The 21060-nt window shown below is 39.5% G+C and overlaps 1 protein-coding gene across 2 annotated transcripts in view; it reads left to right on the top strand.

Moving 5' to 3' along the window:
* Positions 1-21060, top strand: part of LOC128733061 (uncharacterized) — an 849877-nt gene that overhangs the window by 273457 nt on the left and 555360 nt on the right. For both annotated transcript variants that reach the window (XM_053826645.1, XM_053826654.1), the window contains exon 3: positions 6530-6898. In XM_053826645.1, coding sequence (XP_053682620.1) covers positions 6530-6898 — 369 coding nt within the window. The remainder of the gene's footprint in view (positions 1-6529; positions 6899-21060) is intronic.

The following is a 21060-nucleotide window of genomic DNA, read 5'->3' as shown; positions in this document are numbered from 1 at the left end:
TAGACGTATTTACCTTTAACCCAATCTTTTCTGCTTCGCGCTTTAGTCTGGTGTACTGTTCAGCCACTGCCACAGATGTTCTGCCGATAATATCCATGTCATCGGCAAAGCAGACGAATTGACTAGATTTGTTGAATATCGTGCCCCGCGTGTTGATATCCGCTCGGTTCATAACACCTTGTAGCGCTATGTTGAACAGCAGGCATGAAAGACCATCACCTTGACGAAGCCCTCTGTGTGATTCGAATGAACTTGACAATCCATCCGAAATCCGAACACAGCACTGCGTACCATCCATCGTAGATTTAATCAGTTTGATGAGCTTCCTGGGGAAGCTGTTCTCGTCCATGATTTTCCATAGCTCTTTCCGGTCGATGGTATCATATGCAGCTTTGAAGTCAACGAATAAATGATGCGTGGGAACTCTGTATTCACGGCCCTTTTGGAGGATTTGCCGCAGTGTAAATATTTGATCCGTTGTAGACCGACCTTCGACGAAGCCGGCTTGATAAGTTCCCACAAATCTATTCGCAATTTGTGATAGACGGCGGAAAATGATTTGGGACAGCACTTTATAAGCGGCATTGAGAACGGTGATCGCTCGATAGTTCTCACAGTCCAACTTGTCGCCCTTTTTGTAGATCGGGCAGATAACCCCATCTTTCCACTCCTCCGGTAGCTGTTCCGTATCCCAAATTCTAACAATTAGTCGGTGTAGACAAACGGCCAGCTTTTCTGGTCCCATTTTAATAAGCTCCGCTCCGATGCCATCTTTTCCAGCTGACTTGTTGTTCTTTAGCTGCATGATGGCCTCCTTAACTTCGCCTATCGTTGGGGCTGGCACCTCTTCCCCGTTTGCTGCACCGTCGAAATCGCTTTCCCCGCCGCCATGGTTTTCCGCCTGGGCGCCATTTAGGTGTTCGTCGAAGTGCTGCTTCCACCTATCCGTCACCTCACGATCGTCCGTCAGAATACTGCCAGTCTTATCCCGACACATTTCGGCTCGCGGCACAAAGCCTTTGCGGGATCCGTTCAGTTTCTGGTAGAACTTCCGCGTTTCCTGAGAACGATGCAGCCGCTCCAACTCCGCATATTCCTGCTCTTCCAGGTTGCGCTTTTTCTCCCGAAAGATTTGGTTTCGCTGCATCTTCTTCTGTTTGTGTCTTTCCACGTTCTGACGTGTGGCACTGCGCATCTTGGCCGCCCGCGCAGCGTTCTCCTCATCCATCACCCTCCTACATTCATCGTCAAACCAATCGTTCCGCTGATTCCGGGCCACATGCCCGATGGAGCTCTCCGCTACACTGCTGATGGCTGTTTTGATAGTGTTCCAACAGTCCTCGAGAGGGGCTTCGTCCAGCTCGTCCTCTTCCGGCAGTGCAGCTTCGAGTGAATGCGCGTAGTTTGCGGCGACGTCTGGCTGCTTCAGCCGCGCGAGATCTAACCGAGGCTGGCGTCGGTACCGAATGTTGTTCACAACGGAGAGTCTTGGGCGCATCTTAACCATCACTAGGTAGTGGTCCGAGTCAACGTTAGCGCTTCGATAGGATCTGACGTCGATAATGTCTGAGAAGTGCCGACTGTCGATCAAAACGTGGTCGATCTGTGATTCTGTCTGATTTGGTGACCTCCAGGTGTACTTATGGTGGATTCTGTGCTGGAAAAAGGTACTACGTACGGCCATATTCTTGGAGGCGGCAAAGTCGATAAGTCTTAGGCCCATTTCATTGGTTCGCTGGTGTGCACTGAACCTTCCAATCACCGGTTTGTATTCCTCCTCCTGGCCGACCTGAGCATTGAAATCCCCGATGACGATCTTGATATCATGTTTTGGGCAGCGGTCGTATTCACTCTCCAACTGCGCGTAGAATTCATCCTTGTCGTCATCGGTACTTCTGAGGTGAGGGCTGTGCACGTTGATGATGCTTATGTTGAAGAATCGGCCTTTGATTCTCAACCTGCACATTCGAGGATTGATTGGCCACCACCCAATCACCCGTTTCCGCATCTCGCCCATCACTATGAAAGCTGTACCCAGCTCGTGTGTGTTGCCGCAGCTCTGGTAGATGGTATGTCCATCTCTGAACGTACGTACCGTTGAGCGTACCGGAATGCTAACAAAGGTACTGCATATCATTCCATGAAGTCAACATTATCATTAAAATTAACGAATGCATTAAAATGCATTGCATTAAAATGCAAACTTATTTACGACACAGAAATTCAGTCACAATTGACACAAACTCGTATGTCGGATGAGAATAAATCAAATCCGTACTTACATGTTCAATGCATCAGATAAGATCTCATTGCTTACATGTACGATGACTTCGGTTTAAGATGTGCAAAAATATCATTGAGGTACTGATGTACCAATAGCTTAAAGGTAATGAACAAATACTGCGGTGCGGGTGATTCTTGGTTCTAAACCAGGTGAGTACAACTTGTTTTAAATGATATAGACAAAAAAGTTAAGTATTGTGACAGGTCGGTAATATCTGGAAGCTTATGAAAAAAAGCTTTTAGCAAAGCAGTAGATTCGTGTTAATTGAGCGTTTAGGAAAAAAACCATGTTGCTCTATGGAAATGTAAGACTTCACTTTACTAAACAGCAGTTTTCCCACGAGGATCTCCAAAAGCTTCGAACCGGCACATAGCGAAGTAATTCCACGGTAGTTTGTTACGTCACGCTTATCTCCCTTTTTGTAGATAGGAAAGATGTAGGACCTTTTCCAAGACTCTGGAAACTTGCGCTGTTCGAGCGACATGTTGCAATGACAACATGCAACGGCTTACATAATGCTTCAGCACATTTTTTGAGTACAACAGACGGGATTCCATCTGGACCCGCACTAAAGCTGGTTTTCAACTTCAGAAGTCCCGCTTCAATGTCCGCTGTCGAGAAATGAGGAAGCCCAAAGTCTAAAATATCTTCAGGAATAATACGCATCGCTTCGTCAATTTGTGAAGCTGAAGCCGCTGTCGAACTAAATACACTAGACAAGTGTCTAGCAAACATGTTGCAAGTAGTTTGGATATTATCAGCTCCGAAAGTCTCCGTAAAACATATCAGAAGGAAGGCCATTTTGTTTACGTTTATCATTCACAAACGACCAAAATCGTTTTGGGTTTCTTCTCAAATCGTCCTGTGTACGCTTTACGAAGCATGAATACAGGTGCCGGTTATAAGCCCTATACTCATTGCTTATCTGATTGAAAGCAGACTTCGTCACGGGATTACGCCTATTAGTGTACCTTCTCAAGGCAACAGCCCTCTGGCGCTTTAAAAATCGTAGCCTCGGATTGGACCATGGTGGTTTCCTGCGCGGCCGGGGAGCAGGTACATGCGAACAAAACATCTATGCAGCTTTTCGTTAAAATATTCAACACCGTGGTCCACATTCCCGATATGGTCAAATTCTGACCAATTCACATTTATCAGTGATTGATTTAGTGTGTTAAAATCGGCTTTTCGAAAGTTGAATTCACTTACTACCGCAACTGACTTAAATGAAGGCGGAAGTGTAATGCGCAACGAAAGAAGAAGCGGGGGATGGAATTGATCAACTTTTGCCTGTAAATTGTATCATAATTTCAGACACTTTAGACACAATACAACTACCTTCCACGTTTTCCAGCGACACTTCATCGAATTTGTAAGGAGCATGGTTGCGATTTTGATGAAGATTATCTTTTGATCGATTTTGATTAAGAACCGAGTGACGGATTAGGAGGAACAATAAAAAGATTGGCAACACGAGCTAGTCTACAGGGTGTAACTAGAGTGACTATATACAGAGTAGCGACATGTCATCCCAAAAGTATGCAATGTGTATTTTCTTTTTCTTTCCTGCATACGCGTTGGATTGGTCGTCTACTCGATTGGAATGACACTGACAGACAATTTAATTCCAATTTTGACATTGTCGCCAGTCTATACATATATAGTCACTCTAGGTGTAACCATACACTCTTAAATGATTCTACCCTTAAATAGGTCGGATTTAGCTAAAGCTAGGTTGAAATTACCCAAAATGCCCAAGTGTACAAACTTAAATTTTGGGTAAAAAAATCAATTTTGGTTACAAGCAATAACTTAAATTTTGGGTAAAAAAATCAATTTTGGTTAGCAATAATTGAATTATTCTCTGTGACAAATAACGCACTGTCAAGTTCCTACTACCATTTTTTGGTTGAAAAACTACTCAAAATCTGAGTTTGTACACTTTAGGGGCATTTTGAGTTTTTAGTTTCAACATAGCTTTAGCTAAATCCGACTTATTTACGGGTAGATTCATTTAAGACTGTACAGACACCCAAACAACTTCACAACTGGGCGCTAAATAATTGCTAACTTAATGTGAAATTCGTGTCGGCAGCAGAATGCTGCGAAGGAAAACAAATTTTGAATTCCTGCAATTCCTTCTGGTACCAACACTGTTTTATAATGAAAACTATTTCCGAATCAAAATCAGGGACAACATTCAAGATAGTGTCATAGAAATAAGCAATAACAGCAGAAGGAAAGAATTATTAAGAGAAATAAAAATATATTAATACTGTTGATGCCGTACATGTTAATATTGATATAAAATATTAATATGGATTGATAGTGTCCTAATAATAGTTGGTATCACTGTTAGGGAAGACTATGTTACATACTGTTTATGTGTTTCCACAACAGTGTAAAGTGCCTTTAGATTACTCATGTTTCAAAAATTTTATTTTGCTTGTAATTTTACATGATAAATTGGGTGTTGTTTATTTCAAAACGCTGCATCTCGGAATCGGCTAAGAATACCTCGGGGTGATGAGTGTTTCTTAAGTAAAAAATCCAATCGGCGCCAAACTTGGGATTTGTGCTTTTTCGCCCAAAACGAACAATCTGACCAAATTTGGTTGAAATCCGTGAAGGTCGATTACAGGTGACTCGGACACTTCGCGTGGAATGACCCATATTTTGATCATTTGAGTGTCTCCTTGAACGCTGCAACATTTCGCAATCCGGGATTTTCCAACTGGAAACTCTTTGCGGAGGAACTGGCGACGAAATTTCAAGGATTCGAATCGACGATTGAATCATCGATAGACTTGGATGTCGCTGTAGATGTCACAACATCTTTAATTGCGGAAGCTTTTGAAGTAGCTTTCCCGCTAAAAACTATTAAAACGACTAGAGGAACACCATGGTGAACTCTCATCTCGCGGAACTAAAGAAATGATGCAGGAGAGCCTGGAATAGACGTCGGAGGGGTGGCGTGGAGCCTTTCAAGCAGGCCCGGAAAGCCTATGCAAAGGCTCTACGATCTTCAGCACGCACGAGCTGGCACAGTTTCTGCAGCAACGTTTCCAATCGCCTGCCACATCCAATTAGAAGAACTAAGCATTCTAAATGCCGTTCATCTGGTTTGGGATCCTGGCCATTCTGGTATAACCGGAAATGAATAGGCTGAACAACTAGCAAGATTTGGAGCAAAAAAGTCGGTTTTCGAACTGGAACCTGCTTTACCAATTGCGGCATGTTGGATAAGACAAAAGATTCGATCTTGGTTTTCATCTGAACATGAACGTTATTGGAAAAATCTTGAAACTTGTCGTCAAACGAAAAGTTTCATTGTTAAGCCTTGTGAGAAGGTTGCGAAATTTCTTTTGTAACACTCAAAGGTAAATTGCAGTATTTTTGTCAGATCACTGACTGGTCACTGCAGACTAAATTACCATATGGCTACGATTCAGCGAGCTGAATCGTTTCATTGTAATTTATGTGAATCCGACTACGGTACACCATATCATGTAATTTTCAACTGTCCTGCAATAGCACAATTGCGTCATAGGATTCTTGGGTCCTTAAATGAACGTCTTAAATGAATCGGATTTTAGAAAACTGAAATTACGAGACATTTTGATGTTTCTTACCGAAAGCGGTATTGAGCTTTAGGCTCTTATTTATCATGAGTATACCCCCCCAGGGGGTATACTATTGATAAATTAACTACCAAGGATTGCAGTATCCTCTCGGGGGTATAAAAATCTCTCGGTATGTATGTGTTTGTGTTTGTCCAAATTCCTCACCCACCCCTTCCTATTCCTCCTGTTTTCCTTCCCATCCTCATCAGGTAAATGATTATACGGGCAAGATGGGCAAGGCACAAATCTTCCACATTATTGTGAGCAACGTGCTGCTCGAGCCAAAGATGCTGATACCTGAAACCTGAAGCTATTAGCGTTCAAAACCTGACCACTTTTCGAGAAAGATTTTTTGGAATTACCCCCTATGCCACCCTACCTTCCTGAAAGACGTAGTCCTACATCAAAAATTAAAAAAAAATAGAAAGCCAAACGGCTGTGTTGTGCAACGACGTCGTTTGTTATATATTTTCTGTGTGACCGTGACGGCAGACCTATATCAATTCGTACAGTTTCCAATAAACAATAACTGTCAATTTTTTTAAGAACGCGTAAATTTGTTGCGGAATGATCTATATATGTTTTCAAACAAAATTAATTTTCATACCTTTCTTCATTTCAGGACCATTTCAAAATACAGAATTTATGATCAATGAAGGGCAAATATCTTCAACAAAAGATTTTGAAAGCAAAAAACGCGTATCATCAAAACATACCCAGACATATACACTCGATTGCGATCATCGCCGAACACGTTTCAAAATTTCCAATAAAAGGGAAGATTGCAACAAGAATAATTTTTCGATTAATTTAAAACAAAAAATTTGCAACATTTTCCGCATAAGTAAACGTCAGCAATATTTAAGGAGTAAGAAAACGATTCTTGATGGTCATGTCAAACAAAATGGCAGTGCAAAGTCAAAATCTATAAACGATTATTACAAGAAGAACAGTGTCTCAACACGAAAGCTACCACCATTGCCAATGACAGGTAATTTATTTCTTATCTTGATGTTTGCATTTGTCATTGATTCGTTATTTGCTGTAAAAAATAGGGTAGACTGCGTGCACGTTGAGAAAATTCGATTATAATGAATGTAAATAGCGCCTCAGATATTACTCTCAACATCAAACCTATAACTTCAATTACGTCGTGCTAACGTATGAACTAGAATGACTCTTAAATACCTTTGGATACTTTACTTTTTGTTCTTACAATAATTGTAATCTTACAATCTTACAATCATTGTAAGAACAAAAAGTAAAGTAACCTTCACTTATCTCTAAGTTGATTTATAAAAACCTAGATGAATATTTTCTTTGTAAGCCGAATGCGTCTTAAAAAAATAATCAAAAAATTGATTGGATATTATATATTTTTTGTTTTCCTCCAAGAATTGGTTAAGGCTTTTTTATGTACAGGAACGGTGGGTAAAATGAACAGAGGAGGTAAAATGAACAGGTAGCCAAATTCCCAGTAAACCGATTAAAGTCTGTTCCAACTCAATAGGTTTTTTCTCCTTAGAGTATTTCAAGCTGTTTGAGACAATATATGGCGATTATGAGCTTTCTAATGTGAAAAAAAGAGGAAGGTTGCTTTCAAGACTCAACCGTCTGCTTAACGTAGGACTACGTAAAGTTGATGCAATAAAATGCTGGTGGAGATCACAAAAAGCTAGTGGTACTGTTCACCCGTTGTGATTCCTTAATAATCTTCAGGCCATCAGCAGATTTTTGATAATTGCCAGATAATTGTTTTATTTGCGGGAAAGGGCCTTTAAAGGGAAAGGGTTGATTTAATAAGGAAGGATCTTGGTTAAACAACTATTTTGCTAAGCGAAGAAATGAAATAATTTGAAGTTCCGTATGGCCCTTGAAAAGACTGACTGATGATTCATAGAGCTTATTCCAAAACATTAATTTAGAGCAAGTGTACTTGGTAACAACCTTGGTAGCCTCAGAGACAACCAGCTTACCCAATTCATTAGATGACAGCACACTAATAGAGATCTAAAGCCCGCGAGAGGTAATCGTGAAGCACTTCTGGTAGTGAGTTATACCGCAAAACCTAGCGGCAGTGGATGTGAAGATATCATTGATTAAACAGTTCATGCTGTTGATTGTCTATTGAAAAACACTGCTCTAGCTCTCCTTATGGCGGACTTATTCATTTCCCTTGCCCTTCTTGGTCAATTTGTCACTATTGGCGTCATTCTAACGATGCGATGGTGCAATTTCGTACAACATGCTGCATAGAAACAGGTGATCTGATCAAGTAGTCTTGGCTTCATTCAAACAAATTTTCAATGTCCCTCCTTTTTGCCTTTCTACTATATGAAAATATAGTATAAAGGTATAGGAATCACTTGGAAAACCAATAATGGAAACATGTGTGTGTGTGTGTGTGTGTGTGTGTGTGTGTGTGTGTGTATGTGTGTGTGTGTGTCTGTGTGTGTGTGTGAGTGTGTGTGTCTGTGTGTATGTGTGTCAGTGTGTGTGTCTGTGTGTATGTGTGTCAGTGTGTGTGTCTGTGTGTATGTGTGTCAGTGTGTGTGTGTGTGTGTGTGTGTGTGTGTGTGTGTGTGTGTGTGTGTGTGTGTGTGTGTGTGTGTCTGTGTGTGTGTGTGTCTGTGTGTGTGTGTGTGTCTGTGTGTATGTGTGTCAGTGTGTGTGTCTGTGTATGTGTGTCAGTGTGTGTGTCTGTGTGTGTATATCTGTGTGTGAGTGAGCGCTTTTAATCTCACTCACTTTTCTCAAAGAGGGCTTAACTGATTTTGTTGAACTTAGTGTCAAATGATAGGTCTAGTTGTCCCATAGATCGCTATTGAATTTCATATTGATCGGACTTTTAGTTCAAAAGTTATGTATAAAAATACGAAAAATACGAGTCTCTATTTTCTTACATGTCCCTTAACCGATTTGAACAAAATTGATTGGAAGTCTTTCAAACCTTTAACTTCTAAATTTCATAATGATTGGGTTACATAAATAAATGCGAAAAAAAAGTATTTAAAACATATTTTGGTAACATATAAGCATTAATTCAATAAGATTAATTCAAAACAGTCTGCAATTTATTATTATTTGAAACTTACTGTTGAGAATCTCAACTTGAGATCTATCAAACGAGACTGAGTTATTAAAAATCAGACGATTCATTCAAACTTACAAACAAGACTTAAGCACCTTATATTAAACCGTTGAAACGTATAAAATCAAAATATATTTACCAAGAGTCGACTATATTCAATGTATGTATGAAGCATGTATGTATGTTTGCATGTATACATTATGTACGGATGTATGTATGTGGGTCATTCCATCTCAAACGTACACAAGGTTTGGATTCGACCATCAGCGATTTTAACCAAAGTTGGCATAATTGTTCATTCCGACCCCACAACCAATTTCCCAAAGTTTTATTTATTTATTTATTTATTTATTTATTCATTTATTTATTTATTTATTTATTTATTTATTTATTATTTATTTATTTATTTATTTATTTATTGGTTCATATCCATCCGACCTATTAGGTCTCCATGGAAGATTGGTTTGGACGAGGAAAATCCAAATAGAGACCATCCTCTTGTAGGCATAAAAACCCCGTCATCTTCTAACTATGTACAAATTCAAACTACAAATAACACATTACATTTCACATATCAAATAAACATTTTCATGGGCAAATAATAATAATAATAATAATTGAATATTAACTAGATATAGCAAATTGCAGTCATTTATAAAATTCTACTATTAACTATCTTATTATAAAATGTTTTTGAGGATTCACCGAATTCAAACAAGTGTTCCACCAAGCAAACGCACGGATACAGGCAGCGATAGGTTCGTTGAATCCAAATACAGTACGGTGCGCCTGAGGTTGCAGTAATCCCGCGGAACGGAGCGAACGTTGAGAAGCACGAAAGTCAAGCATCGAAAGAATGTTCGGAGAATCGATTTCTCCGTTGAGCACTTTAGCGACAAATACAGCCTGCTGGACTTTCCTGCGTCGTTCTAAGGTATCAAGACCGATGAGGCGACACCGATCAGGATAGGTTCACAGGATCACGCCAAGGAAGATCACGTAGTACTAAGCGAATGAATCTTTTCTGTACTCGTTCAACTCTCAGGGTCCAGGCGAGTTGATAAGGAGACCAAACCAGGCATGCATTTTCCAGTTGCGGTCTCACCAGAGAGCAATACAGAGCTTTCAAACAGTATGGATCCTTAAAATCCCGTTCGATTTTGGATATAAAACCGAGCTGCAGGGTTGCTTTGGAAATGACAGTCGAGCGATTAACATTAAAACTGAGCTAAGAACAACGCCCAGGTCGTTGACCTTATCAGCTCTCTTGAGTACATGACCATCAGTGTTGTACTCGAATAATATTGGGCTGACAGTTCGGTGGAATGTCATGACCTGACACTTTGCCGTGCTTACGATGAGCCGGTTCTTACGACACCAGTTAACGAAAATATCCAGCAGCTTTTGCAAATTACAGCAGTCTTCGATGGATCGAATGGCGAGATATAATTTTAAATCGTCCGCGTACATTAATTTACATCCATCGCCCAAAAGTAAGATTACGTCGTTGAAGTACAACGAGAAGAGCAAGGGCCCATGTTACTGCCCTGAGGTACACCCGATTTGTTGACGAATGCGGAAGAAAAACATGAGTTAAGTTGTACACGTAGTAGGAACTTAACCACTCGACGAAATATTCCGATGCACCGAGCCGGGAGTGTTTCCGTAAAAGTATTCGATGATCTATGCGGTCAAAGGCAGCCTTCAGATTGGTGTAAACAACGTCGATTTGAGATTTCTGCTCCATATGCGAGATGCACGTCGACGTAAAATGCAAAAGATTAGTGCAAACGGATCGTCCTGGCATAAATTCATGCTGATCGAAGGAAATGTTCTTTTCGTATGAGCAAGAACAACAGCGCTTACAATTATTTCAAAAACCTTACACGATGCGGAGAGGCTAGTTATTTTATTTTATTTTGTTCTTTTCATCTGACCTTCGTAGGTCTACATGAAGTATGACGGGGGTGGGGAAAAGCTCACTCGATTCAACAATAGGACCTTCCTCGAATGTGCATAAAAACCCCAGCATCTTTTATAATGCATTACATAATATTATATCACTTCACATACAGATTACAATAGATTTAGGTTGTCATTGCTAAAAAGCTACATAAAAAGACATCCTACAATATACTGCTATCCAGTAGTCTGCGGCGATATACGGATGAGCTCTCGTTAAAATCGAATAGGTCAGCAAACTGATTGAACTGACGGACCATTGATGCGACTGGTGAGAAGGCTGCATACTGGGTTGACTGAAATTCTACCTGAAACATAGTTAGCGGCCGTAATACTCTAGAAGGTGCGTAGAATCCGATGTGTGCTAGAAGATCTGGAGCATTGTACTCGGCAGTTATCAGTTTGACTATGAACACAGTTTGTGCAGCACGTCGACGTTGGTCTAAGGTCTTGAGGCCCAATAAGCGACAGCGATCTTCATAGGAAGGCAGATTGTAAGGATCGTTCCAATGAAGATTGCGCAAGGCATAACGAACGAATTTGCGCTGAATGCTTCCTAGCCTCTCAATCCAAATTTCCCGATACCGGCACCAAACAATACTGGCAAATTATAGTTTCGAGCGGACTAGCGAACAATACAGAGCTTTGATGCATAGCGGGTCGTTGAACTCGCGAGCAATTTTGAAGATAAATCTCAGTTGACGGCTTGCTTTTTCGATAGTCGTTGAGATTTGTGGCCTGAAAGTTAGTTTCTCATCCAGTATCACACCTAAATCTTTCACCTGTTGCACTCTGCTGAGTTTGGTGCCGGAAATATTGTATCAAATCAAATTAGATAACATGTTTTGTACGATGGTAACTGATGACCAAACATTTTTGCACACTTAATGACAACCGATTCCGCCAGTCGCTAAATATATTTAAGGAATTCTGGAGTTCTACGCAATCTTCCATTTGCCGGATAACGACGTATATCTTCAAATCGTCAGCAAAAAATTGTCGTCCGACTCGATCAAGAATCAGCGCTGCATCATTTGCGAATATTGAGAATAGCAGAGGACCCAGGTTACTACCCTGCGGTACACCTGACTGATTCATAAATGTAACAGATTGGCTATTTCCAATCCGTTTGTAGAGCTTCCTATCAACAAGATATTATTCTAACCAGTTACAGATCCTCTCAGTACAACCAAGTCTCTTCAGCTTGCCCAGAAGTATTTTGTGGTTGACAGTGTCGAAGGCGGCTTTTAGGTCAGTATATATTGTGTCAACCTGAGCTTTGGAACTTATACTTTTGGTGCAAAAAGAAACGAAATTAACGAGGTTAGTTTCCACTGCACGTCCCCGAAAAAACCCGTGTTGCACTGTACTGATATAATTCCGACAGGCAGCAAATAATGTCTTAGTCACGATAGTTTCGAATTTGCTACATTACATTTATCACCTTTTTTGAACACCGGAAACATACAGGATTTTTTCCAAGCACTAGGGAACCATTGCTGTTGGAGAGACAGGTTGAATAAAAATATTAACGGAGCTGCCAAGATATCTGAACATTTTTTCATCAGTGCTGGTAGAATTACATCAGGTCCGTGCGAAAAGGACGACTTCAGAGTACTAACAGCAAACATTACAGTCTGCTCATATATACAAAAACCCCGAATTAATCCACCTAGCGGCGTTACCTAGCCTTTCTACTGCCACAATAACTATTTTTTAATTTCTCAGGGACATCTATAATTAACTATACTATATTTTTAAATATCTGTTCCCTAATCCTCAAACCCCTTATTCACCAGTAAAATTCACAACGTATTGCGGACAATAATTTTCTTTCTTGGGGTGCGCAAATACTTATAAGCGTAATTTATTTTACTTGTGTTCGACAATTTTGTTATTTAGTTTTTTAATATTTACGTGATTTGAAGAAACATGTCTGTCTGTCTGTCTGTCTGTCTGTCTGTCTGTCTGTCTGTCTGTCTGTCTGTCTGTCTGTCTGTCTGTCTGTCTGTCTGTCTGTCTGTCTGTCTGTCTGTCTGTCTGTCTGTCTGTCTGTCTGTCTGTCTGTCTGTCTGTCTGTCTGTCTGTCTGTCTGTCTGTCTGTCTGTCTGTCTGTCTGTCTGTCTGTCTGTCTGTCTGTCTGTCTGTCTGTCTGTCTGTCTGTCTGTCTGTCTGTCTGTCTGTCTGTCTGTCTGTCTGTCTGTCTGTCTGTCTGTCTGTCTGTCTGTCTGTCTGTCTGTCTGTCTGTCTGTCTGTCTGTCTGTCTGTCTGTCTGTCTGTCTGTCTGTCTGTCTGTCTGTCTGTCTGTCTGTCTGTCTGTCTGTCTGTCTGTCTGTCTGTCTGTCTGTCTGTCTGTCTGTCTGTCTGTCTGTCTGTCTGTCTGTCTGTCTGTCTGTCTGTCTGTCTGTCTGTCTGTCTGTCTGTCTGTCTGTCTGTCTGTCTGTCTGTCTGTCTGTCTGTCTGTCTGTCTGTCTGTCTGTCTGTCTGTCTGTCTGTCTGTCTGTCTGTCTGTCTGTCTGTCTGTCTGTCTGTCTGTCTGTCTGTCTGTCTGTCTGTCTGTCTGTCTGTCTGTCTGTCTGTCTGTCTGTCTGTCTGTCTGTCTGTCTGTCTGTCTGTCTGTCTGTCTGTCTGTCTGTCTGTCTGTCTGTCTGTCTGTCTGTCTGTCTGTCTGTCTGTCTGTCTGTCTGTCTGTCTGTCTGTCTGTCTGTCTGTCTGTCTGTCTGTCTGTCTGTCTGTCTGTCTGTCTGTCTGTCTGTCTGTCTGTCTGTCTGTCTGTCTGTCTGTCTGTCTGTCTGTCTGTCTGTCTGTCTGTCTGTCTGTCTGTCTGTCTGTCTGTCTGTCTGTCTGTCTGTCTGTCTGTCTGTCTGTCTGTCTGTCTGTCTGTCTGTCTGTCTGTCTGTCTGTCTGTCTGTCTGTCTGTCTGTCTGTCTGTCTGTCTGTCTGTCTGTCTGTCTGTCCGTCCGTCCGTCCGTCCGTCCGTCCGTCCGTCCGTCCGTCCGTCCGTCCGTCCGTCCGTCCGTCCGTCCGTCCGTCCGTCCGTCCGTCCGTCCGTCCGTCCGTCCGTCCGTCCGTCCGTCCGTCCGTCCGTCCGTCCGTCCGTCCGTCCGTCCGTCCGTCCGTCCGTCCGTCCGTCCGTCCGTCCGTCCGTCCGTCCGTCCGTCCGTCCGTCCGTCCGTCCGTCCGTCCGTCCGTCCGTCCGTCCGTCCGTCCGTCCGTCCGTCCGTCCGTCCGTCCGTCCGTCCGTCCGTCCGTCCGTCCGTCCGTCCGTCCGTCCGTCCGTCCGTCCGTCCGTCCGTCCGTCCGTCCGTCCGTCCGTCCGTCCGTCCGTATGTTCCTTATAGAATCGAAAACTACTGAACCAATCGGGATGAAAGTATGCATGTAGAGGTTTTTTGGGGCCAGGAAAGGTTTTGGTGATGGTTAGAAACCCCTCCCCCCACTAAGAGGGGGGGCTCCCATACAAATGAAACACAAATTTCTGCATAACTCAACAACTAATCAAGCAAATAGAACAAAATTTGGCATGTGGGTGTTTTCGGTGACAAGAATTTATTCTATGGTAAATTGAGACCCCTCCCCTCTTTATAAGTGGAATTATAATTCCTCTCCTCTTTAAAAGGGGGGGCTTCCATACAAATTTCCTCATAACTCGAGAAGTAATCAAGCAAATGGAACCAAATTTGGCATGTGAAGGTTTTCGAGGGCAAGAATATTTTCTATAGTAAATTAGGACCCCTCCCAACTTTAAGAGGGGGGGCTCCTGTACCAAAGAAACACAATTTTCCTCATAACTCGAGAAGTAATTAAGCAAATGGAACCAAATTTGGCATATGGATGTTTTTGAAGACAAAAATTTTTTCTATGATGAATTGGGACCCCTCCCCGTTTTAGGAGGGGGATCCTATACACATGAAATACAAATTTCCTCATAACTGAAGAACTAATCAAGCAAATGGAACAAAATTTGGCATGTGAAAGTTTTCGAGGGCAAGAATATTTTCTATGGTGAATTAGGACCCCTCCCAACTTTAAGAGGGGGTGCTTCTACACAAATGAAATACAAATTTCCTCATAATTCGAGAACTAATCAAGCAAATGGAACCATATTTGGCATGTGGGTGTTTTTGGAGGCAACCATTTTTTCTATGATGAATTAGGACCCCTTACCTTTTTAAGAGGGGGGGCTCTCATACAAACGAAATACAAATTTCCTCATAGCTCTGGAACTAATCAAGCAAATGGAACCAAATTTATCACCCACATGATAAATTTGGTTCCATTTGCTTATTTAGTTCTAGAGTGTTTGTAGGCAAGAATATTTTCTATGGTATATTTTTTATGGATGTCCCCACTTTAAGAGGGGGGGGGGGCTTCTATACAAATGAAAATCAAATTTCCTCATAACTCGAGAACTAATCAAGCAAATGGAACCAAATTTGACATGTAAGTGGTTTTGGACGCAAGATTTTTTTCTATGGTGAATTGAGACCCCTCTCTTCTTTAGAAAGCGAGTTATGGCCCATCTCCCCTTTAAGAGGGTGGGCTTCCATACAAATGAAATGCAAATTTCCTCTTATCTCGAGAACTAATCAATCAAATGGAACCAAATTTGGCATGTGGGAGTTTTAGATGGCAGAAATTTTTTCTATGGTGAATTACGACCCCTTCCCCTTTTAAGAGGGGAGCTCCCATACAAATGAAATTCAAACTTCCTTATAACTTGAGAACTAATCAAGCAAATGGAACCAAATTTGGCATGTGGGAGATTTTGGAGTCTTGAATTTATTTTACGATAGTTAGAGACCTCTCACCCCTGTGGTAGGGGGATATGGACTCTCATACAAATAAAACAGAAATTTTTGCGAAACTCAAAAACTAATCGAACTCGAGAAATTCGAGACTCTTCCATAAAACATTAGTCAATACAAGACCACAAAAACTATCTATAGTAACACTAGATCATTCAGGACGAGACAGTCGCGAGTGTTGCCGGTGACCCGCCGTCGGAAGCGCACCCCACTGGGGGGCTTGCAAAACTCGAGATTGTGACAAAGATCATCCGAGATTCATGATTTATGTACAACACAGGTTAATTTGTGGCAATACGAAGTTTGTCGGGTCAGCTAGTATATATATATATATATATATATATATATATATATATATATATATATATATATATATATATATATATATATATATATATATAGAAAATTAGGAATTAACCCTCTAATGGGTCTACAGACGGCCTTTTATATATATATATATATATATAAATTTTTTATATTTATATATATATTATTTATATATTATATATATATATATATATATATATATATATATATATATATATATATATCTATATATATATATAGAAGAAAAAGGATATCGGCAAAAAAAACGTTGATCTCAAAATTTTACAATTAGCTTGCTTGGCTTGGCTTTTTGCTTTATATCTGAATTTGAAAAAATAACTGGGTATGAAAAGGAAAACGCAACTGAGGAGCGTCCAATATAGCTCTAGCCATCCCAAGCCCCTACCTAGCGCCTCCACGTGGCCATACCTGGTAATGCTCTTTTGAGTAGTCAGGCTAGGAGGTGCGATGCTGGGTTGTTCCCGGCTGCCTGATCTCAAAACCGGGGTTTTGGGCAGACGGCGGAGCCACACGGCCTTGCTAATAGGTAAGCCTAATTTAGTTATTTTAGTTATTTTTTTTCGTTTTAGCTTATGAAGCATCTCTTGCTATGTAGTAAAAACTTTGGCCAAAACGAGTTTTAATGCTGCACATGGATACCAGAATGAAAAAATTAAATTAAGTATTAGAAGCACTTATGGAACTTCAAAGGACGCTATTCTATTCCATAGAAAGGACTGCTGGTGAAATTGTTCTATTATATACCACACTTCATTATATACCCATATACACCACATTTCCTCTGAATATCATATTATTAATAGACACATTCCGCAGGCCGGTATACCAATCAGACATTTTATAAAACATGCAACAATGCTAGTTGATTATCTTTCCATGATTTGGCAATGTTTGAACCTTTCAAAACTACCATAACTGGTATTCTAGCATTTTCGGAAGTTATATAAAACGTCTATCGAAAATAAATGAAATTTACAAGAAATAAATGATTTTTTGTGATATTTTTGAAAATGCTGCTACAGTGCGCTAAAACTTTTCATAATATCACTTGTTTTCGACCAACTTACTTAGGAATATATGTTGAATCCATTCCAAAAATAGTTTGGATGTAATTTTGCAGTTATTTTGTATTTCAAGTGAATGAAATAGGGCCATTTTCTTGCGTTGTAACGTCACGAAAAAGGCGTACTTTTTCGCTTTCGCGGAAAAGTACAAATTCGAACAATCTAATAATCCGTATTCTCTTTGTACTCAAAAATACCTTTAAAACGGTGCCTAAAGAATGATGATAAGTAAAGTAGAACCTAAGTTACAACTGATTGAAGCTCGCGTTGTAACGTCACGGCGGTCAGCCGGACAGATTCAAAACAAGTGAGACATAAGTAATAGCATCGAAACCTTAAGACATTGCATAATAGTTGCCTCAGATAAGTTTCTTCATTTAAAAAGCACTTTCTAGTGGTGAAAAAATATTCGGACATTAGGGTGGCCTCAAGCAGATACAAAAAATATTTTCTCTGTTTTAAGTCAGAAATGATAGCTGTCCACAGAAAATTTTAAGAAAAACTAATTTCAAGAAACTTCGTTGAATGTTGAAAATTTCTATTTCTTACATTAAAAAAGTTATAGAGCCAAACTCTTAGGGACACCCTCAAAAACAGGTTTTTCGAGCTACCTCTTTAATAACGCTTCGTATGGCTTGAAAATATTCTAATAAATTCTAACGAATTAAATTGCACATTTTCGTCGAAGATACTAGAGCTCTATCTTTTTCCCTTTAGGAGCTATCCCTTGTTTCTTTTATTTCGACATGTTCACCTACGGTTGCCTTCATAATAGGGGAATGTCGTCGTGGTTGGGCCGCCTTTTTGACATTCGCCCATAACTTCGGTTTTAAAAAGATTTTTTAAAATCTAAATAAATCGTTGGAAAGGTCTAAGAATAAGCTATACTTCTGGAAAATTTTGAACTGATTGCTTAAAAAATAATAAAGTTATAGGCATTTACGTGAAGACAAAAAATGTTGTCATACTCGGGCCACGTTGTACAGGTTGGGCCACCGCTCTTAATCCAAGAAATACGTATTGAAACTCTATGTAGAGACATCAAAAAAATGAATTTCGTGAGCAACGGCCCATATAAGTATAAATATCCTATTTTTAATAACATCGTTGCGAAATTTTTGGTGATCTTGTAAAATCAATTTTACTACAATCGCGTTTTCCGATGTGTACTACTGCAATGAAAAATCAACAACAATCTAGGTTTTTATTGTACTAATTAGGCTTTATTTCATCACATTTCACGCGACTGACGTTCTCTAGCGAAAATTGCGCTTCTGTGCTTAAAATTATGGTGGCCCTACCATGGCTACACAAGTGCCCCGACCTTTACAATAAGCGCTTTTGTAGCATTTACCCTAACCCTTACCCTTACAAATACCTAACTGGACGGGATTTTTCAATAGCCTTCGAAAAGAGCACAACACACTTAATAAATTTTCAATATTTATCCCGATTGCATTTCATGAATCATTTCTTGAAGAAAAGTTAACTGCACCTGCAAAACTTTTTTTGTATTGTTTCTATCAGTGAATTCAGTACGCCTGTTTTGAATACACGATTGAAACTCACAATATTGTGAAAAGTTAGCTGTCACAGTAAGAAGTTTTACAATGCTTGTACAAAGGTATCACGAGTTACTAAAACTGAACAAATCGTGGTGGCCCGACCATAACAGTGGCCCGACGATAACGACATAACCCTACCTTTTTTAGATATTCCACAGTGTTCTACCCTATGTTGTACATGGTCGAATACAGCATAAATTGACTCACAAAAAACAAGTGAGATTAGCTCCTTATAGCTGCTTTTCCCCGAGATACAGTACATAAAAGAGTACATGCAAAAATAAAAACCCGAATTAATCCACCTAGCGGCGTGACCTAGCTTTTCTACTGCCGCAATAATCATTATTTAATTTCTCAGGAACATCTATAATTAACTTGACTATATTTTTAAATATCCGTTCTGTATTCCTCAAAATCCTTATTTGCCAGTAAAATTCACAACGTATTGCGTACAATTATTATATTTTCTTTCCTTGGTTGCAGAAATACTTGTAAGTGTCATTTATGTTACTTGATGAACACCTTATTTAGTTTTATAGTATTTACGTGATTTATAGAAATTTATAGATTTATGTATGTACAAAAGATAATGTTTGCAGACTTGAATGAATATATATAGAAAATTAGAAATTAACCCTCTAACGGGTCTACAGACGGCCTTAACTTTTGGGCTTCAGAGCCACATACGAAACTTGTTTTGAATTGACAATATGAAATATGTGTTCATAGCAGATTTTTTGATATTTTGATATTAATACCATGCGTTCAAAAGTTAGTATCTTTGAAAAACAAGAGTTCAGAAAAATTATTATATTTCGCTTTTGAAGAAAAAGGATATCTACAACAAAATGAATAATCTCAAAATTTTACTATTAGTTTGCTTGGCTTCAATTTTGTAATACATATATCTGAATTAGAAAAAATAACTGAATAGAGCATTAGATATGAAAAAGAAAAATTGAACTTTTTCTTAGCTGGCGCTCCTTCAGATAATTTTTTTGCATGAAAATCAAAACTAAAGCTTCTTTTGAATGTACTTCCATGAAAAGATAGTCATTAGCTTGATCGCATCGTTTTTACAATGTATCCCGTTAGAGGGTCAGGAAAACAAGATGAGGTCGAATAGTGCAAAAGCTGCGCCATAAACATGCTGGGGAATATGATCGATATGATTTCCAATGCTTGTCAATTCGATTTATTCATTAAAATATGATACATGACATAAGATTTCTGTCATTTAAAGTGTCACTAACGAAAACAAATCGTACAAAATTACTACCGTACAATGTTTTCCTCCTATTTTTCACATAAAATGTCTAAGCTCTAGTATCTATTGATTGGAAAGAGCATCTATTGATGCGCCAAAATCGTTTGAAGTTTATTTGGAAAAATCAACTCACTAGTATTTTTAATCCCATACACCACTATACCTATATATGTTTAAATTAACTGCTTTTCTTCGCCTTTTGCTTTTCTTGTACAATTGTGAGTAACAGCAAGTGAAGAAAATGGCAATTGAAATCTGAAATCAAAGAAAAGAAAAACCTTTCCGATTGAATCCCACTACAGTGGGATATCGAATTTGGCAAGATTCGGTTTTGGCATGGTTCGCTTTTGGCAACAAAAGTATCCGTTTTTGGCAATACAAAACGTTTTACTTCCAAAAGTATGCTTAAATATCAGTCAGTTTCCGCATTACTTTAAATAACGAAAAATTATTGGCCTAAGTGTGTTTATGAAAAAAAGTTTGCGGTTATAGAATGTTTCGAACAATATTTTTATTGCCGTAGGACTACGTCTTACCGTAGGTCGCCAAAAACTTACTTACACCGCACGGATAGCTCTTGGCGGATTTTTTGACATAAAAAGGTTGCAATCGTTGATTAATAACATTTAGTCCATTTCATTCAAGATTTTGTCATATCAAAAAAAGATCTCGATTTTGGCAACATAGGTGACACGCATTTCTTGCCAAATTCGAAATCCTACTGTATTTAATATTTTTTTGCGACAGATACGTAGTTCGCCTACAATGTGCAGGCTTCATCAGTGTCTTATTTCGAAGCGTATACGTAGCTGTCGCGAATAAATATTAAATAGTGGAATTTAGTCGGAAAAAGTTTTTTCTTTTCTTTAATTTCAGAGTTCGTATTCCACATTCCACTAAGAGACTTCAAAAACTTCAGACAATTGACATGTTTCACTTTTCTTGAATTTCAATGCAAATTCCAAAATTGCAAATTGTCATCACATACACATATGTACATACATACATACATACATACATACATACATACATACATACATACATACAT

This window comes from Sabethes cyaneus, chromosome 1 (genome assembly GCF_943734655.1).
Source record: "Sabethes cyaneus chromosome 1, idSabCyanKW18_F2, whole genome shotgun sequence".
Taxonomy (NCBI): Eukaryota; Metazoa; Arthropoda; class Insecta; order Diptera; family Culicidae; genus Sabethes; species Sabethes cyaneus.
Note: the sequence above shows the minus strand (reverse complement) of the source record. Positions and strands in the feature narration are given on the sequence as shown.